Below are 23820 nucleotides of genomic sequence, written 5' to 3' on the forward strand. Positions count from 1 at the left end.
CAATTTTGTAATAACAACAAAGGTTGCATTAAAAACGAATGAATGCTTTGGAGCAGCCACTCTGGAAAACCACATGGAGGTTCTTCAAAAATAGAACTACCCTACGACCTAGCAATGGCTCTACTACTATGTATTTAGTCAAAGGATACAAAAATACAGATTCGAAGGAGCACATATACCCCAATGTGTACAGCAGCGCTATCAACAATAGCCAAATTATGGAAAGAGCCCAGATGTCCGTCAACTGCAACGACGTGGATAGAACTAGAGTGTGTTAGGTGAAGCAAAACCAGTCAAAGAAAGGCAGATATCCTATGATCCCACTCATATGTGGCATATAAGAACAGAACACATGAACATAGGGGAAGGGAAGGAAATATAAGATGAAAACAAGGAGGAAAACCATAAGACTTAACTATAGAGAACTGAGAGTTTGTGGAGGGTTGCTGGGTGGGGGGAATGGATTAAATGGGTGTTGGGCATTAAGGAGGGTACTTGTTGGGATGAGCACTGGATGTATATGTAAGTGATGAATCACTAAATTCTCCTGAAGCCAATACTACACTATATGTTAACTAACTTGAATTTAAATAAAATCTTGGAAGAAAAAAAATAGTCAAAAAAAGCTATGCATCTGACAGCATCAGATTTTTGAAACAAAAACTCCAAAAAGAAAATAAAAGGAGAAATTGGAGCCTATTATTGCAGCCATAGTAAACTATACCCTGAAAATGGGTAAAATACCTTTGTAGGTTTTGTCCATAGACCATCTACAAAATATATATTAGGCTACAAACAAAACTTCAGTGGACCTCTAAAGAGTAACTGTAATTCAGACCAGCTTCTCATTTTAAGGAGGTAGTCTGAAAGCACACTGTAGTTTTCAGTCTCTTCACACCATTTGAAAATACAGAGCACCACTTAAGAGGAGAAACTTTCAGTGGACTAAAAGACGAAAAGGAGATGGGATCCGATTGAAGAGGCAGTCTATGCAGCAGCATGCAGAAGATAATTGCTACAAATAAAGGAAGCAGCACTTAAGGATGATCCATACCTGAATTTGGCTGAAACTCCACACAAGAAGGAGATGAGAAGCAGCAGTGTCCAGGTAGGTCAAACCTTGTATATCTCATCCTATTCCTAAAGGAAAGACAAGAGTGTGGGATCTTGGAGCAGAGAAAGCACAACCACTGAAATATCCACACCAGCAGCATGGTCCATCTAGCCCCTCATTCTCATTGAAAACACTAGCAACCTCTCATTGCCCCCTCCTAATAAGAAGCCAGTGCAAACAGAGGGAGTGGTCTGTTCCCAGCTACATAGAAAAATGGACAAATATCAAACAGTTGGAAGTAATAAAATACTCAACAAATGGAAGAACTTTCACTCTTGGAAGGCGATTTACTACAGCAGTCAGAACAAGACCTCAAGTTGAGTATTATTTACCATTTTTGGAGTGGTAAGAGAATACTGCCCTCTTGAAACAAGACTGACCAGTTTCTTGGAAATTGAAAATTTTTTAAGTGAAAAACACAGTCATTGAGCTGAATAATAGAATGGACACAGATGAAAAGTTTTTGATTTGGGATATTGATTATGATACTACGGTAAGAAATCTTTATAGAAACCAGTAGAAATAACAGCCAGATAATTCCCAGAATTCTGTTTAAACAAATAAAAATATACCCAGGGGCCAGCAAATTTTTTCTGTCCAGGTAGTGAATATTTTAGGCTTCACAGTTCTGTTACAACTACTTACCTCTGACATATATATGGCTATAACAGTAGCCATAGAAAATATGTAAGCAAATGAATGTGGCTGTTTTCCAATGAAATTTTACTAATATGCCCTGAGATATAAACTTTATTTTTTCACATGTCATGAAATATTCTTGTGATTTTTTTTTTTTTTTCAAATTTGAAAAGGTAAAAACCATTCTTAGGTCACTGGGCTATACCAAAACAAGTGGAGAGATTTGGCCCACAGACTGTAGTTTGCCAGTCCTGTACTAGAGTGAAATTTCAGAACATAAAAGATAAAGAAGAACTGAAAATCTACCAGACAGAAAAAAAACAGATTACCTACAAAGTGAATGCAAAAAGAAATGGACCAATATCGTTCAATTACTGCAAAGAAAATAACTTTAAATCTAGAATTCCACTCCTATTTAAATATGAGGGCCCAATAAATACATTTTCAGACATCCAAAGATGCAAAAAGTTACCAACCACAGACGATCTCTGAAAGAAGTATTAAGGGATACTCTTCAGCAAGAAGGTAAACAGATCCTCGAGGAAACAGTGGGATGCAAGAAACAAGCATGAGCAACAAAATTAGTAAAATCTATTCTTAGAACTAAAAAATATTGATCACATACTATTAAGAGTAAAAAGAGGTCATGGAAATACACTATGAATCTTTATTAGAGAGTATTAACGCTGATGAATTTATATTTCTCTAACAATGACTAGAGAGTTAAAATATGTGTATTAAAAATTTAAGGCCAACCACTAAGAATAAAAACAAAATGGAAAACTCTAATCATTTTTTTAGAAAAAGACAATAGATTATTAAGCTGAGAAAAATTGGGTAAAGAAAACTCAATCTGCTAAACTCAAATCTACTAGAAGACAAGCGTGTTATCAGCATTGTTTTGGTGGCAAGTATCCTAACCATAAGCCAAAACAAAAAACAAAACAAAACAAAAAACCCAGAAATACTGGCTTACAGAACTGAAAAGTCCAGGGGGTAGTACTAACTTTAGAGACTCGGATTTCATCTCTTTCATCTCTTAGATAATATTCTTCTTTCATCTTTTCACTCTTAGCAAGTTTTTCATATGTGGCAGCAAGATGATCACTTAATAGCTTCAAGTTCAAATATATGACAAAATCCCTTTCCCCTAAGTTCCAACCAAAGCCTAGGATTTGTATCCCTTTGGCTCTGATTGGCTTAGTTTAGGTCCAATCCCTGAACCAGTTCCTGAAGGAGGCCTAGAACCAAGCTTCTACAGGGGTCAGGTCTATCCAAACCATGTTTTCCAAAGGGATATCAGAAAACATGGCCATAGGGGCACCTGGGTGGCTTGGTCGGTTAAGCGTCCAACTTTGGATCAGATCATGATCTCACAGCTCATGAGCTGGAGTCCCGAGTTAGGCTCTGTGCTGACAGCTCGGAGCCTGGAGCCTGCTTCAGATTTTGTCTCTCCCTCTCTCTGCCCCTCCCCCACTCGTGCTGTATCTGTCTCTCAAAAATTAATAAAAACATTTAAAAATTTAAAAAAAAAATAATGGCCATAAAAAAGGAGAATACTATTCCAATAAAGGAACAATGGATGTCCACCATAGTAAGAAAGAAGAGACAAAAAGATATAGACAGTACAAAATAAATGGCCAGAATAAGTCCAAATATAGTGTCAATAACAAAATTCACATTGAATTAAAAATCAAACTGTATCCTGTTCTTTAGATCCATCCCTAACACAGAGTTAAAAGTCAAATGAATAGTAACAAGAATAAATCAGGTATGGTAACATTAATGACACAAGTAGAATTCAAAGCTTTAAAAGAGACTTCCCCGTATTTCAACAGTTGGCCATGAAAATAAATTCATGAACTTTATGCAACATAAAATATATCTGATAGAAATACAAGGAAAAATTGACATCGCAGTCTTGTAAAAACCAACAAATCAAATGGACAAGAAAAAGAAAGAAAGAAAGAAAGAAAGAAAGAAAATAGAAATTAGAAAGTTTTCAAAGAGGTACTCAACAGTATACCTGGTACCCAAGAAATACACATGGAGCCATCACAAAAGTGCCTATTTATTAAGGCATGAAGGAAATTGCAACAACTTAAAATGTAACCTGAAATTAACAACAAAAAGTTAAAATACACATACTAGAAAGTTAAAAATAAAGTTGAAAAATACTCTAAATATATTTCAAAATAACTGTTAAAGTGGAAGTCAAAATTCAAATTCTAGTCTTTTTAGAACTATGCATTATATATTTATTAAAACATGGGATTTGGACAAGGGGAAATTTGTAACCTGTGGACTAAAATAAATTGATTAGGTTTTACTCTCAAAATGCATGAGAAAGGATGACAGTATAGACCTAAGTACATAGAAGAAGTTAAATAATTTTATTCAAACAAAAATAAATCTATTAATTTATAAACACAAACACACACACACACACACACACACACAGCACACTATGTACCAAGCACTAGTTTAATATTGTAATTCATTGGGTGCTCACAAACCCTTTTTTTGTAGATGCTGATATCCCATGTACATATGTGAAAACTGAACCACACAAGGTTAAATAAGTTGTCAAATCCACCAGTATATAAAAGAATACATCATAAGTGGGGTTTATGCCAAGACTGCTACAGTGGTTCAACTTTGTAAAATCTGTCATTAACAAATTAAAGAAAACAAACACAAAATATAAACTGATTCTCTGAAGGCATATGATAAAATTTAATACATTTTCTGGTTTGGAAAAAAATCTTAAAACTAAGCAGACTGGAGATGAGTACCTTGTTAATGATAAAGATGGTTAATCCCACACCCCAGAAATAACCAGTTAAAAATACAATAGGGGAAAAATCCCATTCATTAGTATCAAGAAGAAAGTGACTTGGAAAATATATATGAAAAAAATATAAAATTTTACCAAAAGGTGTAAGACAATTCACCATGTTAAAATTAATTCGTTAATTTGATATATTCCCCAAAATATGTTGTGGAACTTGATAAGCTAATTCTAAATAGAACAATAAATATACAAGAATAGTAATGAGTTTAGGAAAGAAAGGTGTGGTGGACTACAGGGCGTGTGTGTATGATAAAGACAGTGTCTTAAATGTGTCATGAAAAGACTAGTCAGTAAAATGTTGCTCTCTGTGATGGGTGAAAAAAAGTGCATATGAAACTAATGTCTGCGTGTTAGGTAAATAGACTTTCAGAGCTTAAAAGTAATGGGAGAAATTTATAAGGAAATACTTTCTAGATGTGACATTTAGGAAGTGACAAATTCTGTATCACAACCAAAAGACAAACAAATTGGACTGCATCATATGATCAATAGTATTCTTTTATAAATCAGATTCTTCAAGGGGTGCCTGGGTGGCTCAGCCGGTTAAGGGTTCTACTTCGGCTCAGGTCAGGATCTAGTTTGTGGGTTCAAGTCCCATGTCGGGCTCTTTGCTGACAGCTCAGAGCCTGGAGCCTACTTTGGATTCTGTGTCTCCCTCTCTGTCTCTGCCCTTCCCCCATTCACACTCTCTCTCTCAAAAATAAATGAACATTAAAAATTATTTTAAAAATCACATTCTTCAAAATCAACAGTAAGAACATGAATATTGACCACTTCTAAAAAAGTCAGAAGACAGAAATTTCACCCAGGAAAGAAACAGGAAAATTCCTACTTCACCAACAGTTAAAATACAGTAGCCAAATTATAATAATTTTAAATGTATTTAAATATTGAACAGAATCCCCAAATTATATGAGACAAAAATTGCCAGACAAGTCAGTATAGTTGGAGATTTCAACAACTTCTCTTTCAGTAACTGACAGAACTAGATAGACAGTAAGGATACAGAAGAATTGAACAACACAATGTACTTTAATCAATATATAGAGAACCCTCCACAAAACAATAGCAAAATGGGCATTTTTTTCAAGTGCACATGAAACTTCTCCAGGACATACCATATGATAAGTGAGTAAAATAAGATCCAATAAATCCAAATGGATTACAGTTACATAAATTATGTTGTCTGACCATAATAGAATTAAAGTAGAAATCAATAACAGGAATCGGGGAATCCCAAAATATTTGGAAATTAAATAACACTTTTAAGGACACATGGGTCAAAGAAGAAACCAAAGGGAATCTGCAAATTACTGTGAAATGAATGAAAATAAAAGAACATATGAAAACGTATGAGGTGCAGTCGAAGCAATGCTTAGAGGAATATGTATGCCTCAAGTCTGACGTCAATAATACAAGTTTCCACCTTAAGAAACTAGAAAAAACCAAACCAGAGCTTAAATAGAAAGAAGGAAATAATAAAAGACCAGAGTAGAAATCCATGAAATAGAAAATAGGAAAACAATATGAAAGAGTTCATGAAACCTAAAGTTGGTTCTTTGTAAAGATTTTAAGATAAATCTTTAGCTGGATTAAGCGGGGGGAAAAAGGCATACATTAACAAAATTAGGAATAGAGGAGGCATCACTACAGACACTACAGAACTTAAAATAATTACAAAGAAATACCATGAACAATTTCATCCCAATAAATTTCACACCTTAGATGAAATGGAACAAAATCCTAGAAAAAGTCAAATTACCAAGACTGATTTAAGAAGAAATGGAAAATCCGAATAGACTATATATCAACTAAAGATAATGAACTAGTTATTAAAGGTCTTCACCAAAGGTCCAGGTCCAGATGGTTTCACTGTTAAATTCTGTCAAATAGTTAAGGAGAAAAAAATATCAGTGTTTCACAAATACTTTCAGAAAATAACAGTAAAGGGGAACACTTCCAAACTTGCTTTATAAAGCCAGTACTACCCGATACCAAAGCCAAAGATACTACAAGAAATGAAAATTACAAACCAATATCCCTTAAGAGCTTCAATACAAAAATTATTTTTAAAAAAATTAGCATATCAAATCCAGCAATATATAAAAAAGATTATAGGGGCGCCTGGGTGGCGCAGTCAGTTAAGCGTCCGACTTCAGCCAGGTCACGATCTCGCGGTCCGTGAGTTCGAGCCCCGCATCAGGCTCTGGGCTGATGGCTCAGAGCCTGGAGCCTGTTTCGGATTCTGTGTCTCCCTCTCTCTCTGCCCCTCCCCCGTTCATGCTCTGTCTCTCTCTGTCCCAAAAATAAATAAAAACGTTGAAAAAAAATTTTTTTTAAAAAGATTATATACTTTAAGTGGGGTTCATCCCAGGAGCAGAAGGCTGGCTTAACACCCAAAAGTCTATTGATTTAATATACCATATTAATAAATGATAAGGATGCCTGGGTGGCTCAGTCAGTTAAGCGTCCGACTTCGGCTCAGGTCATGATCTCACCATTTGTTAGTCTGAGCCTCGAGTCAGGCTCTGCGCTGACAGCTTGGAGCCTAGAGCCTGCTTCAGATTCTGTCTCCCTCTCTCTCTGCCCCTCCCCTGCTCATGCTCACTCACTCACTCTCTTCTCTCAAAAATAAACATTAAAAAAATTTTTTTAAATAAATAAATGACAAAAGTAATCTCCATAGACACACAAAAAAGCATTTGACAAATCAAACATCCAGTCACAATAATTCTCACTCAAGTAAGGATAGAAGGGTAGAAGTAAGGATAGAAGTAAAGATAGAAGTAAGGATAGAAGGATCCTTAACAGGATAAAAGGAATCTACAGTTAAATCATACGGTAAAAAACTGAATGCCTTCCCCCCCTAAGATCAAGAACAAAGCAGGGATGTTTCTATTCATAATTTCTACTCAGCACTGTAACTTAGGTCCTCCTATCTTCTGCAGTAAGACAAGAAAAAGACACTGAACGTGTTCAGATTGAAAAGGAAAAAGTAAAACTATTCATAGATTATGTAACCTGACAACAGTAAATACTAAGAAGTCTACCTGAAAGCTGTCAGAACTAATGAATTAGCAGTTATCAAGATCTCAGAATACAAGTTCAATATGCAAAACTTAGTCGTATTTCCATATACTAGCAGTGAATAATCCAGTAGGGAAATCCAAATAAAAATAATTCTACTCACATTAACATCAAAAAGAACAAAATATTTAAAAATTAACATAACCAAAGAACTATAATACTTGCACACTGAAAACTGCAAAACAGTGCTGACCTAAATGGGATTAGGAAGTTAAGTATTGTTAAAATGTTGGTTCTCCCCAAATTTACAGATTTACCAAAATTCCCTATCAAAATCCCTGCAGGCTTTTGTTGTAGAAATTGGCAAACTGATCCTAAATTTTATGTAGAAGTGTAAAGTACCTAAAATAGCCAAACTCTTTTTTAAAGGAACCAACTTGAGGCACCTGGGTGGCTCAAACATCCAACTCTTGATTTCGTCTCTAGTCACGATCTCATGATCAAGCCCTGCGTTGGGCTCCATCCTGAGTGTAGGGCCTGCTTGGGATTCTCTCTCTGCCCCTCCTCTCCTGCTCACACTCTTTCTCTCTCTCAAAATAAATAAACATATTTTTAAAAATAAAAATAAATAATAAAAGAACAAAACTGAAGGACATAGTCTGATTTCAAAATTTACTATAAAGCAAACAATTGAGACACCTTAGCATATTAGCATGTATATACATAGATCAATTAAACACTCTAGAAATAAACCCTATTATGGATGGCAAATTTTTAATCAGTGGAGAAAGAATAGTCTTTCCAAAAATGATGTTGAAATAACTTGATATCCATAAAAAGAACCAAAATCCATACCTCACAGCATATGCAAAAATAACTACACGTGGATAAAAGACCTAAATGTGAGAGCAGAAACTCTAACACTTCTAGAATAAAACAGAGGAGAAAATCAGTGTGACCTTGGATCAGGCAAAGAGCAATAAAAAATTACTTTTAGATTAAATGGACTTCCTTTAAAATTAGAAACTATTGCTCTTCCAAAGGCACCATTAAGAAAAGGAAAAAATTGGGAGAAAATATTCCCAAAACATCCTGATAAAGGAAGGATTCATATCCAAAATATATAAAAAGATTTCTTACAGCTCAGTAATAAAAAGACTAATAACCTAATTTTTAAACAGACAAAAGATTTGAATAAATACAATTAGAGATACAAACAGCAACTAGCTATATGAAAAGATGCTCCACATTGTTAGACATTAGAAAAATACAAATTAAACCCACAGTGAGATATACCACAGTGTAGATACACCAGCTAAAATCACTAGTTGGCAACAATGTGGAGAAGCTGGAACTTCATACATTGAACTGATGGTGATGTAAAATTATATATTCTCTTTAGAAAATTTTGGCAATTTCTTAACAAGTTAAACATACACTTATATGAATCAGCAGTTGCACTCCTAGGAATCTACCCAAGAAAAATGTTTACCCAAAGACTTGTCCGTGAATGTTTATAGCAGCATTATTCATAGTTGCCCAAAACTGGAAATAATCCAAATATCCATCAAACTGGTAAACTGATAAAATATATCCATAAAATGGAATGCTACTTAGCAAAAAAAAAAAAAAAAAGGAATGAACCATTGATAAACCCAGTTTGAGTGGATCTCAAAATAAGCTAAGTGAAAGAAGCTAGACAAAAAAGTATAATCCATTTGATTCCATTTATTTAAAATTCTAGAAAATGCAAATTAATCTATCATGACAACAAACTAGTGGTTAACTTGGGGGAGAGGAGCAGTGATTATATAGGGGCATGAACTTTGGTTGGGAGACAAGGGAATGGATAGTTTTGTGATCTTGAATGTTGTAATGCTTTTACAGGTATATACACAAAGTCAAAATTTATAAATATAAGTAACCCATTGTATGTCATTTATATGTCAATAAATAGAAGAACTAATACATGCAGTAACATGGTTGAGTCTCTCAAAAGTAACACTGTGTGAAAGAAGCCAAACACTAAAGACTACATATTATATGATTCCATTTATATGAAATTTCTAGAAAAGTCAAATTATATAGCCAGAAAGCAGATCAGTGGTTGCCTAGTTCCAGGAATGAGAGTGGAGAGTGAATCCAACAGGCACAAAGGAGAAGAGAGGCAGATGGAAGAATGAAAATTAGATTGTGGTATTGTTTGCACAATTGTAGAAATTTACTAAAACACACTGAACATTTAAGATCAGTGAATTACATATGCCATGTACGTTATATTTCAGTAAAATATTTAAAAAGCACAAGTCAAAAAGTTCTTGGCTTATTGGCAACAATCTTTTAAAAGATAATTTGTTAAAGGATAATATTAATTCAGTAAATGACTGCTGTCCTACTATATACTAAGCATTATCGGATATTGGAGAACAGACAGGATTCCTGCCTAAGCAGGGAAAACAAACAGATGCAATTAAAGTATTTTAACTGCTTCTCATAGAAGTATTTTTTTCCAGTTGTGGTTCTCAGAGTGCTTCTCATAGAAGAAGCACACCTACACTAACACCTCACTCTAGGCTCACTGTCCAGTAAGATAAGCACTTTCAGATATTATTGGTAGAAAAATTGGCCCAACCTCCCTGGAAAGTGATTTGACAATATGTAGCAACAGCCTAAATTTATACCCTTTCACTCAGGATTCCAGTTTGGGGTATCTATTGTAAATAATCAGAAATTTGGATAGAATTGTTCTATCCAAACAACTGGCATTGGCCACTGGTCATTCTAAAATTTAAAAATCAAACTAACACAAATGTACAATAATAGAGTAGTTCAATAAATCATGGTGTCTATGTGTCATATTATGCAAACATTTAAATTTTGTGCTTACACAAAAACTAACATGGGGGGGTTAGAAAATTATAATTTCATTATTATAAATCTGTACATCTATATATACAATCTAAAAGATAAGGCTACAAAATATTAACTCTGGGCTGTGGGTGGGATTGCAAGTATTTTTTTTATACTGGTCTATAATTTATAAGTTCTTTTAACAAACATACATTACTTGAATAAATAGGAAAAAGAAGTGTTATCTGTTTACATAGGTAATATGTTTAAATATGTGATACATAGGTGATATGTATACACAGCAGAAGAGGTAGAAAATACAGATAAACAAAAAAACTTCATCTAAAATCCACCATCCAGGGATGCCTGGGTGGCTCAGTTGGTTGCGGGTCTGACTTTGGCATAAGTCATCACCTCACGGTTCATGAGTTTGAGCCCATTGGGCTTGCTGTTCTCAGCACCAAGCCCACTTCAGATCTTCTGTCCCCCTTTCTCTTGGTCCCTCCCCTGCTCATGCTCTCTCTCAAAAATAAGTAAGACATTTAAAAAAAAATTTTTTTTAGTGATAAAATAAAACCCACCATCCAGAGATAGCATAGCCTGTCCTCCCTTCTAGACATTTCAATGCAAACAGATAATTTTACAAAAAATGTAATTTATACTACATACTGTTTTGTAACCTGCCACAAAAGGAGAAAATAGAGATAGCAGGCATCACTACTTAGAAGTTTGTTAGTCTAAAAAGAGAAACTGATGGCAGCTAGAGAGTAAATAACTGGCTCAAGCAGAAGTTTTTTCCAGTTGTGGTGCTCAGAGAAGTGTGTCTGGAGGGAAGAGAGGGGAGGCATAGGGATGCAGACAGAAGTACAGGTGAGGGGTCACAAGAGGAGATGCAGGGACCAGGTGTAATGAAATTCGACCAGTGTATATGAGAGGCTTCTGCTGGACACTCCTCATGTTGTAGCAGATAAGATAAGGCCTCCATACAGCACACGTGGGTGATGAGGTCCTGCGGGCAGAGAAGGCTTACAATAGCCATACCCTGTAGAGTGAGAACTGGAATGTCAGAGGAATAGACCGGTTTACAGTTGTTAATAGCTGACTGATGTGGTTTTCAAAAGTAAGGCCAGACTCAGAATCCCAAGGTTACACCACCTTGAGATGAAGCCCTCGAGAGGAATTACAAATACATCAGGGTGAGTCTGTAAACAAAAATTACCAGACTCAAATATTAGAAATGGAGGAAGAATGGCAGTACTATGGAAAGAGCAGAGGCTTAGGAAGGAGCCAGATAGATCTGGTTCTCCCTACCACTCACCAGCTGGGCAGGTTATCTGACTCCTGAAGCTCAGTTTCCAAAGACACCAGCAACTACCTTACAAAGTGGTTGTGAGAATCTAAGATAATATATCTAAACACCTGGCACATAGTAGATACCTGATAAATAGTAGCTATTACTACTGTTACTACTCCCTGTATGGGAAGAGAGGAGATATAACATCATGGTCAAGGGCATGGAATTTGGAGTTAGACAAACCTAATAATTTCAAACCCTTGCTCTAGCACTTACTAGCTGTGTAATCCCAGGCATCCAAGCCTCAGCATCATCTATACAACGAGGATACCACCTGCCACACTGAGCTGTTTAAATTGAAGGATTAAATAAATAAGACCATGTGTAAATATCTTTATACTTTGCACTTAGGGATAGTACCTATGTAATCAATAATAAACATGGATATTATTACTACCACCTCTGTGATCTTGGCCACATTACATAACCTCTCTGAACTAAAATTTAATCAGCTATAACATCACCATTCCACTACCCACCTTATTCCCGTCATTCCCAGGGCACACAGTTGGCACACAGTAAATATCTGTTACATAAACAATGGGACTATACTGAGGATTGGAGATAATGCATATAATGTATCCAACAATGGCATATAAATGCTGGAAAAAATGGAGTTGTTTCCCACTAGAATCTGGGCTCCTCCAGGGCAAAGAACACTGTTTCATTCATCTGTTAATAACAGCACCTAGTAAAATGTTAGGGACGTAGGAGATCCTTAGCAAATGTTTACTGAGTGACACAGAAGGCAACAATCATTCAGCAGCCACCCTCACCTCACTATAAGGATAACTGCAGGAGTCCAGACATTTTGACCCTCTAAGTACAACTTGAAATTCTCCATCTACTTTATCATCTAACAAACACCATAAGTAGCCTTTGTGCCAGGAACCTGTACCACCTGATTCAAGGTTTGTACTTAGGTGATGCTTTCAAGAATAACCTAGTAATGACTCCAGATTTCAATGAGGTGAAAGACTGCAAACACAGAAGCTGCAAAAATTGTGAATTATCACTTCTAACATACAACGTGATCACAGCATACAACACCATTTGTATAAATCCAAGGTAATGAATGGTCATAATAGAGGAAACCAGATAGGGTACCAGTAACATAAACCAGTTCAACTGTATGTGCCACCTATATGAAGATAATAGGTTAGGATGCCAAATTTCTTTATAATTAACATTTTTATGATTTCTGCAATAAAGAAATTGCAGAAAAAACTTCAGCAATAAAACAATTATGTAAAGCAGGCAAAAGGGTCCTCCATGTTGTTATATTAGGAAACTGAGACCTGTTTTGTGTTTTTATTGATTAGTAGAGAAATATAAGCTTGCTGCACAAAAATTGTAAAATATAAAGAGATTTAAATCACCCTTGGTTCAGTCATCCAGAGATAACCATTATTTACACTTTAGTATACTTCTTTTTGATGCTTAATTCTACTAGGGTGTTCAAAAATATGACTTTTAATGATTCAGAAGTGTTCTCAAGCAGTAACTCACATCCATTTCCCTATTATTGGACATTTAGAGAATTCAGAACTGTGCACTACTGAATATTTTTAAAGGTAGCTTTTCCCCTTATATTATATATAAATATATGAATTATTCCTTTAAAGAGTTGTTACTTCCACCAGCTTTGGAAAAGAAGGTGCTGTAGGTAAAAAAGGCCAGTCCCAAACCCACCAGATCATCTTCCAGGACTGCAGCTAATAAGAGTCAAGTGTGGAGTAAGGAGTTGTGTGGAGCCTGACTGTCCTCAGCAAAGTGGGAAAATTTAAGAGGAGCAGGCATAATGGGGCAGGAGGGGGAAGGGGAGGTGACATGTATGTATATTGGGGCATGAGAAGAGAAAAAGGAATGACAGGAATTAATATTCTAAAGCATGAGTTACAGCCTTAAAAGAATAGTCTAAGTTACGTTTTATAGTGCTGATTAAACAGCACCTTTATATAGACCTGAATTTAATAATATAGTTTTAATTTTTTTCTGCATTGAACAAATCAAAGCCCAATTTTATTTCAATAGATATTCACTGGCACTTAATCAATGCCAGGCACTGTGGTTAGTAATAAAAATGAATGAACCCTATTCCTCCCTTCAAGTTCATAATTAGAATATATTTAAACCCAAATTTTTATGCTATCTACACACAAACTAAGAATAAACAACAGATGGCTTACGACCCTAGGGAACTGCAAGAGACCAAAAAGGAAGTGGGATCAACTTCTGAGGCAAGAAGAGTGGGTAGTAGTACATATTAAGAAACTTTAGCAAGAGTTGGAACAAAATTTCTAGTTACTGAATGGGTCAATAGGGAAATTCATTGATCCAAATGTCCAACTTCCCAAGTATTTCAGTTAATCCATTTTACGTAAGTGCTTTAGGATTTAAAGGTGTAAAGGTAAGATTGATCCATTCCTATTTCTAAAGCATTAGAGACTCCAAATTAAAGAACTACTTAACATTTTATTCTATGCTTATAGCCAACATGTGTCTTAAATTTCCTCAAACCCTGAATCAGATATTCTTGCCCTTTACCCCTGAAAATAGAATCCCAAAAATAGAATCAGACCACAATTCCCAAATAAACCCTGAAACCGCACAAATCCTTTTTCTGACCATATATGTGCCAATCATTATTTCTACTAATTCCAGGAATCAGCAGAACCAGCCTTAATACTTTTGTCCAGAAATTGCTCATCTGAGAGGGAAAAACTTAGGGGAACAGGTTTTTAAAGGCAACATATTGCTAGGAAAAATATATGACCATTATTTTTCCTTATACTAACAACACTGTTAATACTAGGTTAAATTTCTTCAGTTTGATACGTAGGCTTTCTAATGAACTATTTGTGAACCCAAGGAGTTCTACTTCAATCCTCTGACCCTGCTACTCATTCAAAAATAGCCAGTTAACAAAGAATATTTCATAAAATCTTCATTTGTGCCCAGAGGAATCCCAGTTACCTACAAGTAAACCTGGAAGTGGTCATTTAGAAAGAATCAGCTCGCTCTCTCAGGAATTTTTCTAGAGAACAGGATAAAGTTTAGACTCTCACAGTTCTAACTTAAGGGACTTCAAGATGACTTTTGCACTCTCACCATTTTACTGACTTCAGCCTTCCCTGACAACTCAATGTATCATTTCACAAGAGCCTTACTTAGGACATCATTTTTTATTAATCATTTTGAGCATCTAGTGCCAGGCACTATTCTATAGCCCAAGGAAATTAGTGAGTTGGCAAATGGATATTTTATAATCAAGTGGAGAAGACAGACATTTAATTATGTAATTGTGAAGGAAACAGAGTGAGCCAATAATGGAAAGAGACAATTTAGGGTGCTGAGAAAAATTCCTGAGATGATGAGAACCTACAGGTTAAGAAGGAAATCGCTCTGAAAAAAGCAGGGAGCAAAAATGTTCTAGGGAGAGGGAAAAATATATTCAGTGGCTCTGAGTCAGGAAACAAACAGTGTGTTGAGGACATTTTAAAAGGCCAGTATGACTGGAATATAATGACCAATAGGGAAATACAGCTGGAAAGATACACAGGAGCCAGATCATGCAGGGCCTCGGGAAGCTATTGAAAAAGAATTAAGAAAGTAATATAATCCCATTTCCAGTTTTTGAAGATAGTAATCTTCAAATTGCTAGTGGTACAAGAATAGAAGCAGGGAGACTAATAAGGAAGCCATTGCAAACATCTGAATAAGAGATGGTCATGGGGATTAAAGAGGGTGCTTGTGATGAGCATCGGCATTGTATGAAGTATTTAATCACTATATTGAACACCTGAAACTAATAGTACACTCTACGTTTACTGGAATTTAAACAAAAATTTAACAAAAGAGATGGTGGTTGGGGCGCCTGGGTGGCGCAGTCGGTTAAGTGTCCGACTGCAGCCAGGTCACGATCTCGCGGTATGTGAGTTCGAGCCCCGCGTTGGGCTCTGGGCTGATGGCTCAGAGCCTGGAGCCCGTTTCCGATTCTGTGTCTCCCTCTCTCTCTGCCCCTCCCCTGTTCATGCTCTGTCTCTCTCTGTCCCAAAAATAAATAAACGTTGAAAAAAAAAAAATTAAAAAAAAAAAAAGAGATGGTGGTTACTCAGGCACTGGGAGCCAAGAAACTTTTAAATGACCTTTCAGATTAAAAGATGAGAACAAGTTAACCAAAAGGTAAGGTCACTGCAGGCCACAGAAGAACATGTACAAGGGCATTAGGTCCCAAGACCAGAACCCATTTTGACAAGCTAAAAAGCCTGGTATGGCAATAGCAAAAGGGTATGTGACAAGAGTGAAGGCAGAAGACCAGTTGTTAGAAAACTATTGCAATCCAAGCAATGAAATACAGTGCCCTGAACTAAATCAGTGGCAATGGGGAGAGAGGGGCAGGACTGTGTCCATGTTATTATTCTAAGTGGTATAAGAAACTGGCTGGATTTGAAAAGGGGAAGGCAAAGGAGGGAAGAGAAACTTGGGAATCACTGGATTTCTGGCTTTAAAGGGGTAGATTATGGTGGAGCCAGGGTGTGGGAAGGAGGAGTTCAGCTTTGTATATACTGCCATAATGGAAGGGCCATAAGAGTAGGTAGTTGGATACATGGCAGTCTCCAGCTTAGAGGCTGAGGCTGGATTTGTACATTTAGAAACTGCAGGTAAACAAGTGGTGGATAAAGCCATAAGAAAGAATGACCGTCCAGAGAAGTACAAAATAAGAAGAGCTTAGTCCAGAATTTGGGGATGCATTAACACTGAAGGGGCAAGAGTTAGAGCAGTGTTTCTCAGTGCCACTGATGTTCTAAGCTGAATAATTCACTTGTGAGGTGTTGTCTGGCACATTATAGGATGTTTAGCAGCATCTCTGAACTCTACCAACTAGATGTCAGTAGAGAACCCACCCGGTTGTGACCATCAAACATGCATCCAGACATGGCCGAATGTCCCAGAGTGGGGGGAATCGCCTCCATTTGAGAAACACTGAGGTAGAGTACGAAAAGTCTCCAGGACACTGATAAAAAAATTCTAGGGGTGCCTGGGTGGCTCAGTCCATTAAGCATCTGATTTTGGCTCAAGTCATGATCTCACAGTTCATGAGTTCAAGCCCCTCATCGGGCTCGGTGCTGACAGTTCAGATCCTGGAGCCTGCTCTGGATTCTGTCTCTCTCTCTGCCCCTTCCCTGCTCATGTTCTAAAATAAACATCACAAAAAAAAAAAAAAAAAAAAGACAAAGATTCTAAATGAGCTCCCTCAATCCAGACTTGGTGCCTTGAAAGTGCAAAAGAAATGCAGGTGGCTTTCCTCTGTATGCAACCCACAGGGCATTAGGATATCTTTAGGTACTAGATTGGATCAAATCCATTGCTAGAAATCCCATTTCTGGTATGAGGCTACAATGGGAAAAAATACTTTTGTAAAAATTTGTATTCACAAATAACATACACAATGTGACCCTGACCCCTTAATAGGATTAGGTGTCACCATCCTGCTCCAGTAGTAAGCCCGAACACTTCTCTATCATGAAAATAGTAGGTCCTCTCACCCAATCTCCACTTGACCCTTATGAGGGGGTAGGAACTGCTATTACCTCATTAGTTGAGGAAACTGATGAAGAGGTGTTAACATACCCAAAATAACATTAAGTGATCAAACTGAGATTGGAACCTGACTTTTCCAAAGCCCATGCTCTAAGGCTGTAAACCACTTAACCATTATTCCAGATGGCCTCCATTATAGTACAAGCTCGGTAGGAAGGGGCTAGATATTTATTGAACGAGTCTCAGTTCAGACCTCTTGAACTCCCAGATCTGCACTGAGAAGAAAATGTCTTTCACTCTTGACAGGAAATAAGCACAACATCTGACACTGCATTGCTAGAATTAGCTTTTGAGAATTTTGGTCCAGTAATGGAGGCTCAACCATCAACCCTTAAAGCAAAGTTACCCTCCCTTCTGCCGCCTTATCCAACAGATGCCAGTTACACTGAGGCCTCAAGGAGATGGGGAGAAGAGTAAAAACAAAGTATAGAATGGGGTATTTCTGCAAAATGATGTTGTAAATAATATTTGATAGGATCATGAATTGGTACTCAAGAAGTTTTCTAAACATCAGCTAGGCTTTTTGTTTGTTGGTTTAATATTCTCTACCCTCTATTCAAAAATGTTTTAGAGTTGAATAGGTACCACCTCTACTATTGGGTATACCTGTCTCACCACAGGTTACATTAGCCAGCCTTGGTACCTTTTTGATGAAAGAACTATTATGTTCAGGAATTTCTGCACAGATACTGTGTAAAAAGTCCTTGCAATGGTAAGGTTTTAATAAGCTTGGTGATGCCAAATACTGTAGCAAACATTGGTAATAACTATCATGTATATTTCTCTGGGCCTAGATGTAGCCTCAGCATATTATTTATCAATACTTCAAGCAGCCATCATTCCCACTAGATATAATATTGTCATCCCTGCTTAAGGCCACCCTCAAGAATAGCCTGGAAAATAATGGAACTCAGGGGATTCCAAGAACTTCTAAGGGGAGTAGGCAGAGGGAATATGCTGGGGAGTTCTGTAAAGAATGGAAGGAAATCCATGAATAGGCTTTAACCTACTCTATGTACGCACTTGCACATGTAAATGTACTTCTTGGAAACCAAAGAAGCTATAAAGCAATTTGAGCTGAACATTCCCCACTCTGCATGAAAGCCACTTCAATGAAGGCAGTCATATAAAGTTGTACTTTATGGACCTCACACCCTCCCTAACCTAGTCGCCTCCATAATGCTCTCATTCATACCAGCGCTCCTAGGGAAAGCTAGATACAGCACATTTTCAACAAATCCTAACATGAACTTGGGCTTTAAGGAACACAGAAAGTATGTTTTCTATTCTAGATGAAACCATGGTCTCCTCCAGCATGGTTCAGTTGTTCACAACTGTCATTTAGCAACTGAGGGTACTTTTGCAAGCTGGTGGTTTCCAGTCTCTAGTTTGCCATATTGACTTCTACCCAAACAATGAAGTTTTTTTTTGAACAATCGGTAACTCACTTTTGTTTGTTCTTTCAGCTCCTTTGAAGATTATGAAACGGAAGAACCTGTCTCTCCCTCTGAAATTGGAAACAAAGGCAATAAAAGTCAAATAGTAACCTCAAGCCTTTCAGAGAAATGTGGAAAGCTTCAGTCAGTGGATGAAGAATAGCTGCCAAGATCTACATGAAAGAGATATGTATTTTAAATCTTTTTCTTGTGGAGATGCTCCAGTTTGCATACTGCTTTTTAAAGGCTTTGATTTCTGCAAGTGTGTATCTGCACTAGGAACTTTAAGACATTAAGCAATAGATCTGGATACACATGCTCAATTTGGGGGACTCCTCCAGTTTGCCTCGAACCCCTTACAAACCTTTTTCTCCAAACAAATACAGTGATATACATCACCTTCCAAAGTCTGTGAATCTGCACTCTTCACCCCTGAATGTACCAGCGATCTCTTGGGGACAGTGCCAAGCACAATTCTCTGCACAAAAGCAGGAGTTGCCTCTGTTGTCCAGCATCCCTGAGGTCCCTCAGGGCTCCTATGGAGCCCAGAAGAAGCCTTCACTTGCAGAAAACTTGAGTCAGAAAAACTCTGGAACTTGAGAAAGCAGTTAAAGGGCCTCCAGAAGTGACTTACCCCTGGTAATAAAAGCACTGCCAGAACATCTCAGACTTTTTAATATGTGTACTGGAGTTCAAAGATCTTGAACTTATTACTTGGTTTAACGTAATTTCACAATGACCTGCCAAACTGCTAGTCACTTTACATCCTCAGGTATTGTAACCACTGGGCCTTCCAACCTTGCTGGCAAGCTCTGCATAATCTCTCCCCATCCTGACTGTGGATCTTATATAAAATAGGATGAAAAACACTTCTAAGTACAGAATTTGACTCATACTTGAAAAAATTTCCTTTTAACTTATCTAACATTTGTGGAGAATTACTGAATGACTTATTAATCCTCAAATTAGTTGATGCCCCCCCCATCTACACTTCCTATCAGAAGGCCTACTTGAAGACTTAGTGATATATGAAAATTTTTACTAGATGTATTCATCACTGAATATTACACTAAGCCAACAGTAAAGGCCTCAATCTAAACATTATCCATTCGTGTTGAAAACAAACTATTTCAAATATTCCATCACCTCAACATTTAGCACAAAAATGGAAGAAAACCATGATGCCACCCATAAAGGAAACCAGTTTCATCTTTACTATATAGTAGATGTGTTCATTACAGAATTCTACCTTTTTTTTAGCAAGCCACAATGCAGCCAAATCCTGCAATATCCTTAAAAACTGAAAATAAATTATTTAAAAGGATGGAAATTTCTAATAGCGTAAGTGAAAGAAACCCCCAAGAAACTTTTTAACAACTATCTCTGTCAAAGTCATCACCTTTTCCCTGGGTTTTCTGCTTTAACCACAGTCCTGAATGTCAGAATAGCTTCCCTTGCCACCCTGCTTTGGTTCCCCCTTACTGGTATGAAAAGTCAAACAATGAAATAATCAAACCTTGGGCTATGGTAGGCAAAAAGTGGAGATAAGGGCAATTTAGGAAATGCACCATCAACCGAAAGTTATTTTACTGATACAGTTTGCTGTTATTTTACCTTTTATGATCAGAACTAATCTTCCATTTAACTGTTACACAAAGCATAAATATTAAAATTTGGTATCTAACAGTTCACAAAGAACTAAAAGCTTAAAAATGACTAAATTTTTAGGAAAAATTATATGCAGTAACTTAAATAGACTAGTAAATTAGGATTAAAAGTTTATGTATTTGTGATACATGAACTTTACCATCTATCTCATCCACCCTTTTACCAGGGAGAGAAAGCAATTTTATTTCACATAAAATATTAAAAATAATTTTTAATTAGCCAAGATAGGATTTAAAGGTTTTATTATCCATAATGGTCTAAAATATTTCTAAGCCTCAACAAAAAGTAAAAAAATTCAATATACATTTGATTTTTTTTTTTAATACTATTTGGCTTTTTACCTCTGTACCTTGTGTCTCCTTACTGAAATCCTCTTGCTTTTACTTTGGTCTGTACTTTGTTTCAAAAGTCTGTAATTATAAAAAGTAACAGCTAACAGTATCATTCAAGATAAAGCTATTTTAATTTAGGTTACCCAAAGTATCATATTTTCAGACAGAAGCGTTTTACTGTACTCCTAAGAGCTGAATGCAAGAAATGTGAATTCTGAGAACTAGGACAGTATATATATGACTTTCTGGTAAAGATTTCACTAAATATAATCATTACTGCCCAACTGGAAATTTCAAGTTTTTACAGTATCTCTGACTCCTTGATAAAAACTGAAGGTTATCATGGTCTTAATGCTAGTCAATGAAAAATGAATTTCATAACATTAATTGCCGAGGTAATCAAACTAATGAAATTCCATGTATTTTCTCTGCATCTTATCTATGTCACCGTGTCAAAGTATTTATAAAATTCTAGAATCTAATGAGGTAAGGCATTTGCTCAGTTTTTGGAAATGTTAAAGTGTGTTTGGGTGGAGAAACCTGCATGACTTGTTTTTGTTTTTCCCTTTTTGCAAAACTAAATAAAGACAAGTTGTCAAATATGAACCATGTTCACGAAGATAATCACTACACACTTTTGGTTTTATTCACCCTTGCAACTCATTTTTATGTTTGAGAGAGTAACACTGTAAATTTGAGTTTCAAAGAATAACTCTTTGAATCCCTGGGGAAAACTATAAAGAAAGATTTAGAAGGATAACACCTCATAACTGAGAAGGGATTTCCTCTGGAGAGGAATAAGGAAGAGGACTAGATATTGGGAATAAGAGGTTTACAAGGATCAAAAACTTTAGCCTTGTATATAATGTATTCTTTTTAAAAAACTGTACCTAAACTTTTTTAGAAAGGAGGGAGAAAAGTTAAAATATCATCCAAGTATTAGATTCCAACACTATACTTTGAACTCAGTATTCTCTAAAGCATTTTTGTATTTGTCACCTATGATACGGGAAAGAAAATTTTATTTTTCATCTAAGACTTTTCTTCAAGGTCACCACAGAATTGTTTCAAGAATACTAAGAACAAAAAGAAATTCTTTATCCTAGATCCATATTATAGCTCTGCACAGAAATGTAGACTTAATGAAGCTAACCAAAAAGATAAATCACCAGCTATAAAAATTCTCTATCAACTAAGGTGAAAGATCATTTGATTATGTACATTAATAACAAAGACTCAAAGAACAAATGAAGATGTGTCATATTAAAAGCTGTTATTGTTTTGGTGGTTTCAAATCCTGATAAAGTAAATCCAGTTACTTCAGTAATAATTTCTTAATCATCCCTAGTTAGCCATTGGTCAGCATTCCTAAATAACTCATGGTATAAAGAAAAACAATATAAAAATCAAGGCACTGTAATTAATTATTCTTCCCCAGATGTATATAATATAGGCCATTCAGAGCATGCTATCCCAAACTCCTCAGTATTCTACAACATAGAATTAGAAAACTAACATTTATTGATAGAATTAAGGTGTAATACAGGTTTCCAAAAATGTGGCAGTGAGAATACCAGCATAAAAAAGAGAAACTTGTGCTAAAAACAACCTGAATTCATCATTGGCAATATTACATAACAATCAAGGCCCTCACATACTAATGATTTCCACTTTGTCTATATTGCCAACCTCCCATGCATCAAAAAACACAAAACTAAAATTATCAAACTTGGGAAGCAATAAAGTATTCTATGAATTTTAAGATCATAATATTAGGAAAGTTTGGGAGATTTGCAAAATATATCCTAATCATCCATGTGTACAATCTCAGTTCTAGTCATTTTTGCAGTGATCATTAGTGAATAAAGAACAGATTTACAAGTTTATATAGCAGGGCATCTGAGTTCAACACAAAACTGTTACAAACTTTAGGCAAATACATGTTGCATAAGACACTGCTAACACTTAGAGGAATTAAATAAAATTCCAAAACTTGGAAAGCAAATAAAGACAAGACAACTAAGAAGCATTTTCCACCATTTACTCTTGTTATCAAAAATAGTTCAACTCTTCTTGCAAAACAAAAACAAAATAGTACATACTGGACACATACATCACATTTTCTTCCTATGGCTTTAGCCCACCCCCACCCCACCAAAAGAGACAAAAAAAAAAAAAAAAAAAAAAGGCCCAACAACAACAAAAACAACTCTACCTGACCACATTCACAGAAAATGACACCAGGATACACTACAAAACAGAAGGAGGTGTCATCTGCTCTGTGTCCAAAGGTTTCTTCTCCATGTCTTGTACTAGGTGAGTAACCATCATTGAACATGCTGTGTGCCAAATCAAAACATAACTTCAACATGTCAGATCTCATCAGAGATGGTGAACGTAGTAGAAATTTGAAATTTTCCAGCAGTATTTTTCTTTAAATAAGCACTGTCAAAGCAGCAATTCTTCTTTTAAATCATAAGGTCATTTCTTTACAACCTAGTCAGTCCTTGTTTTGTTTGGGCTGTGCTCTTTTCAAGCAACTGACTAGATTTCCCTTCAACAGAATGTTTGTACTTGTCTCCCCCATAAAAATTAAAGGGAAGACATGCATTTAAACTGAAACACAGTTTGTGCTTTACATGCAAAAGAGCATTCTAAAAAAAACAACCTCCTAGCTTCAAACCTACCTAAATGCACAGGCTTCATAAAAAGGCATTTTTATTTGGCCTCTATAAAGAAGCCTTCATAACAAATAGCACCGAAAGAGAGAGAAAGAAAAGAGAAGGGGCATATTCAAAATAAAGGATGAAACTATCAGAGGAACAAAAAAAAAAAAAAAAAAAGAATCAAAGAAGTGGCCAATAGCAATAAATACAATGCATAAATCTGGTTAAGTTTTGGGGCATTATTCCAAAATTATTTTAAATAAATCCCAACTTCTA

At 36.0% G+C, this 23820-nt stretch overlaps 1 protein-coding gene across 2 annotated transcripts in view; it reads left to right on the forward strand.

Moving 5' to 3' along the window:
* PPP2R3A (protein phosphatase 2 regulatory subunit B''alpha) overlaps window positions 1-19041 on the forward strand; it is a 164470-nt gene extending 145429 nt beyond the window's left edge. For both annotated transcript variants that reach the window (XM_047100163.1, XM_047100164.1), the window contains exon 13: window positions 18909-19041. In XM_047100163.1, coding sequence (XP_046956119.1) covers window positions 18909-19041 — 133 coding nt within the window. The remainder of the gene's footprint in view (window positions 1-18908) is intronic.
* The last annotated feature ends 4779 nt before the right edge of the window (window positions 19042-23820 follow it).

This window comes from Lynx rufus, unplaced genomic scaffold, assembly GCF_022079265.1.
Source record: "Lynx rufus isolate CCGP_SWC_20201006 ecotype Redwood Valley unplaced genomic scaffold, mLynRuf1.p SCAF_5, whole genome shotgun sequence".
Taxonomy (NCBI): Eukaryota; Metazoa; Chordata; class Mammalia; order Carnivora; family Felidae; genus Lynx; species Lynx rufus.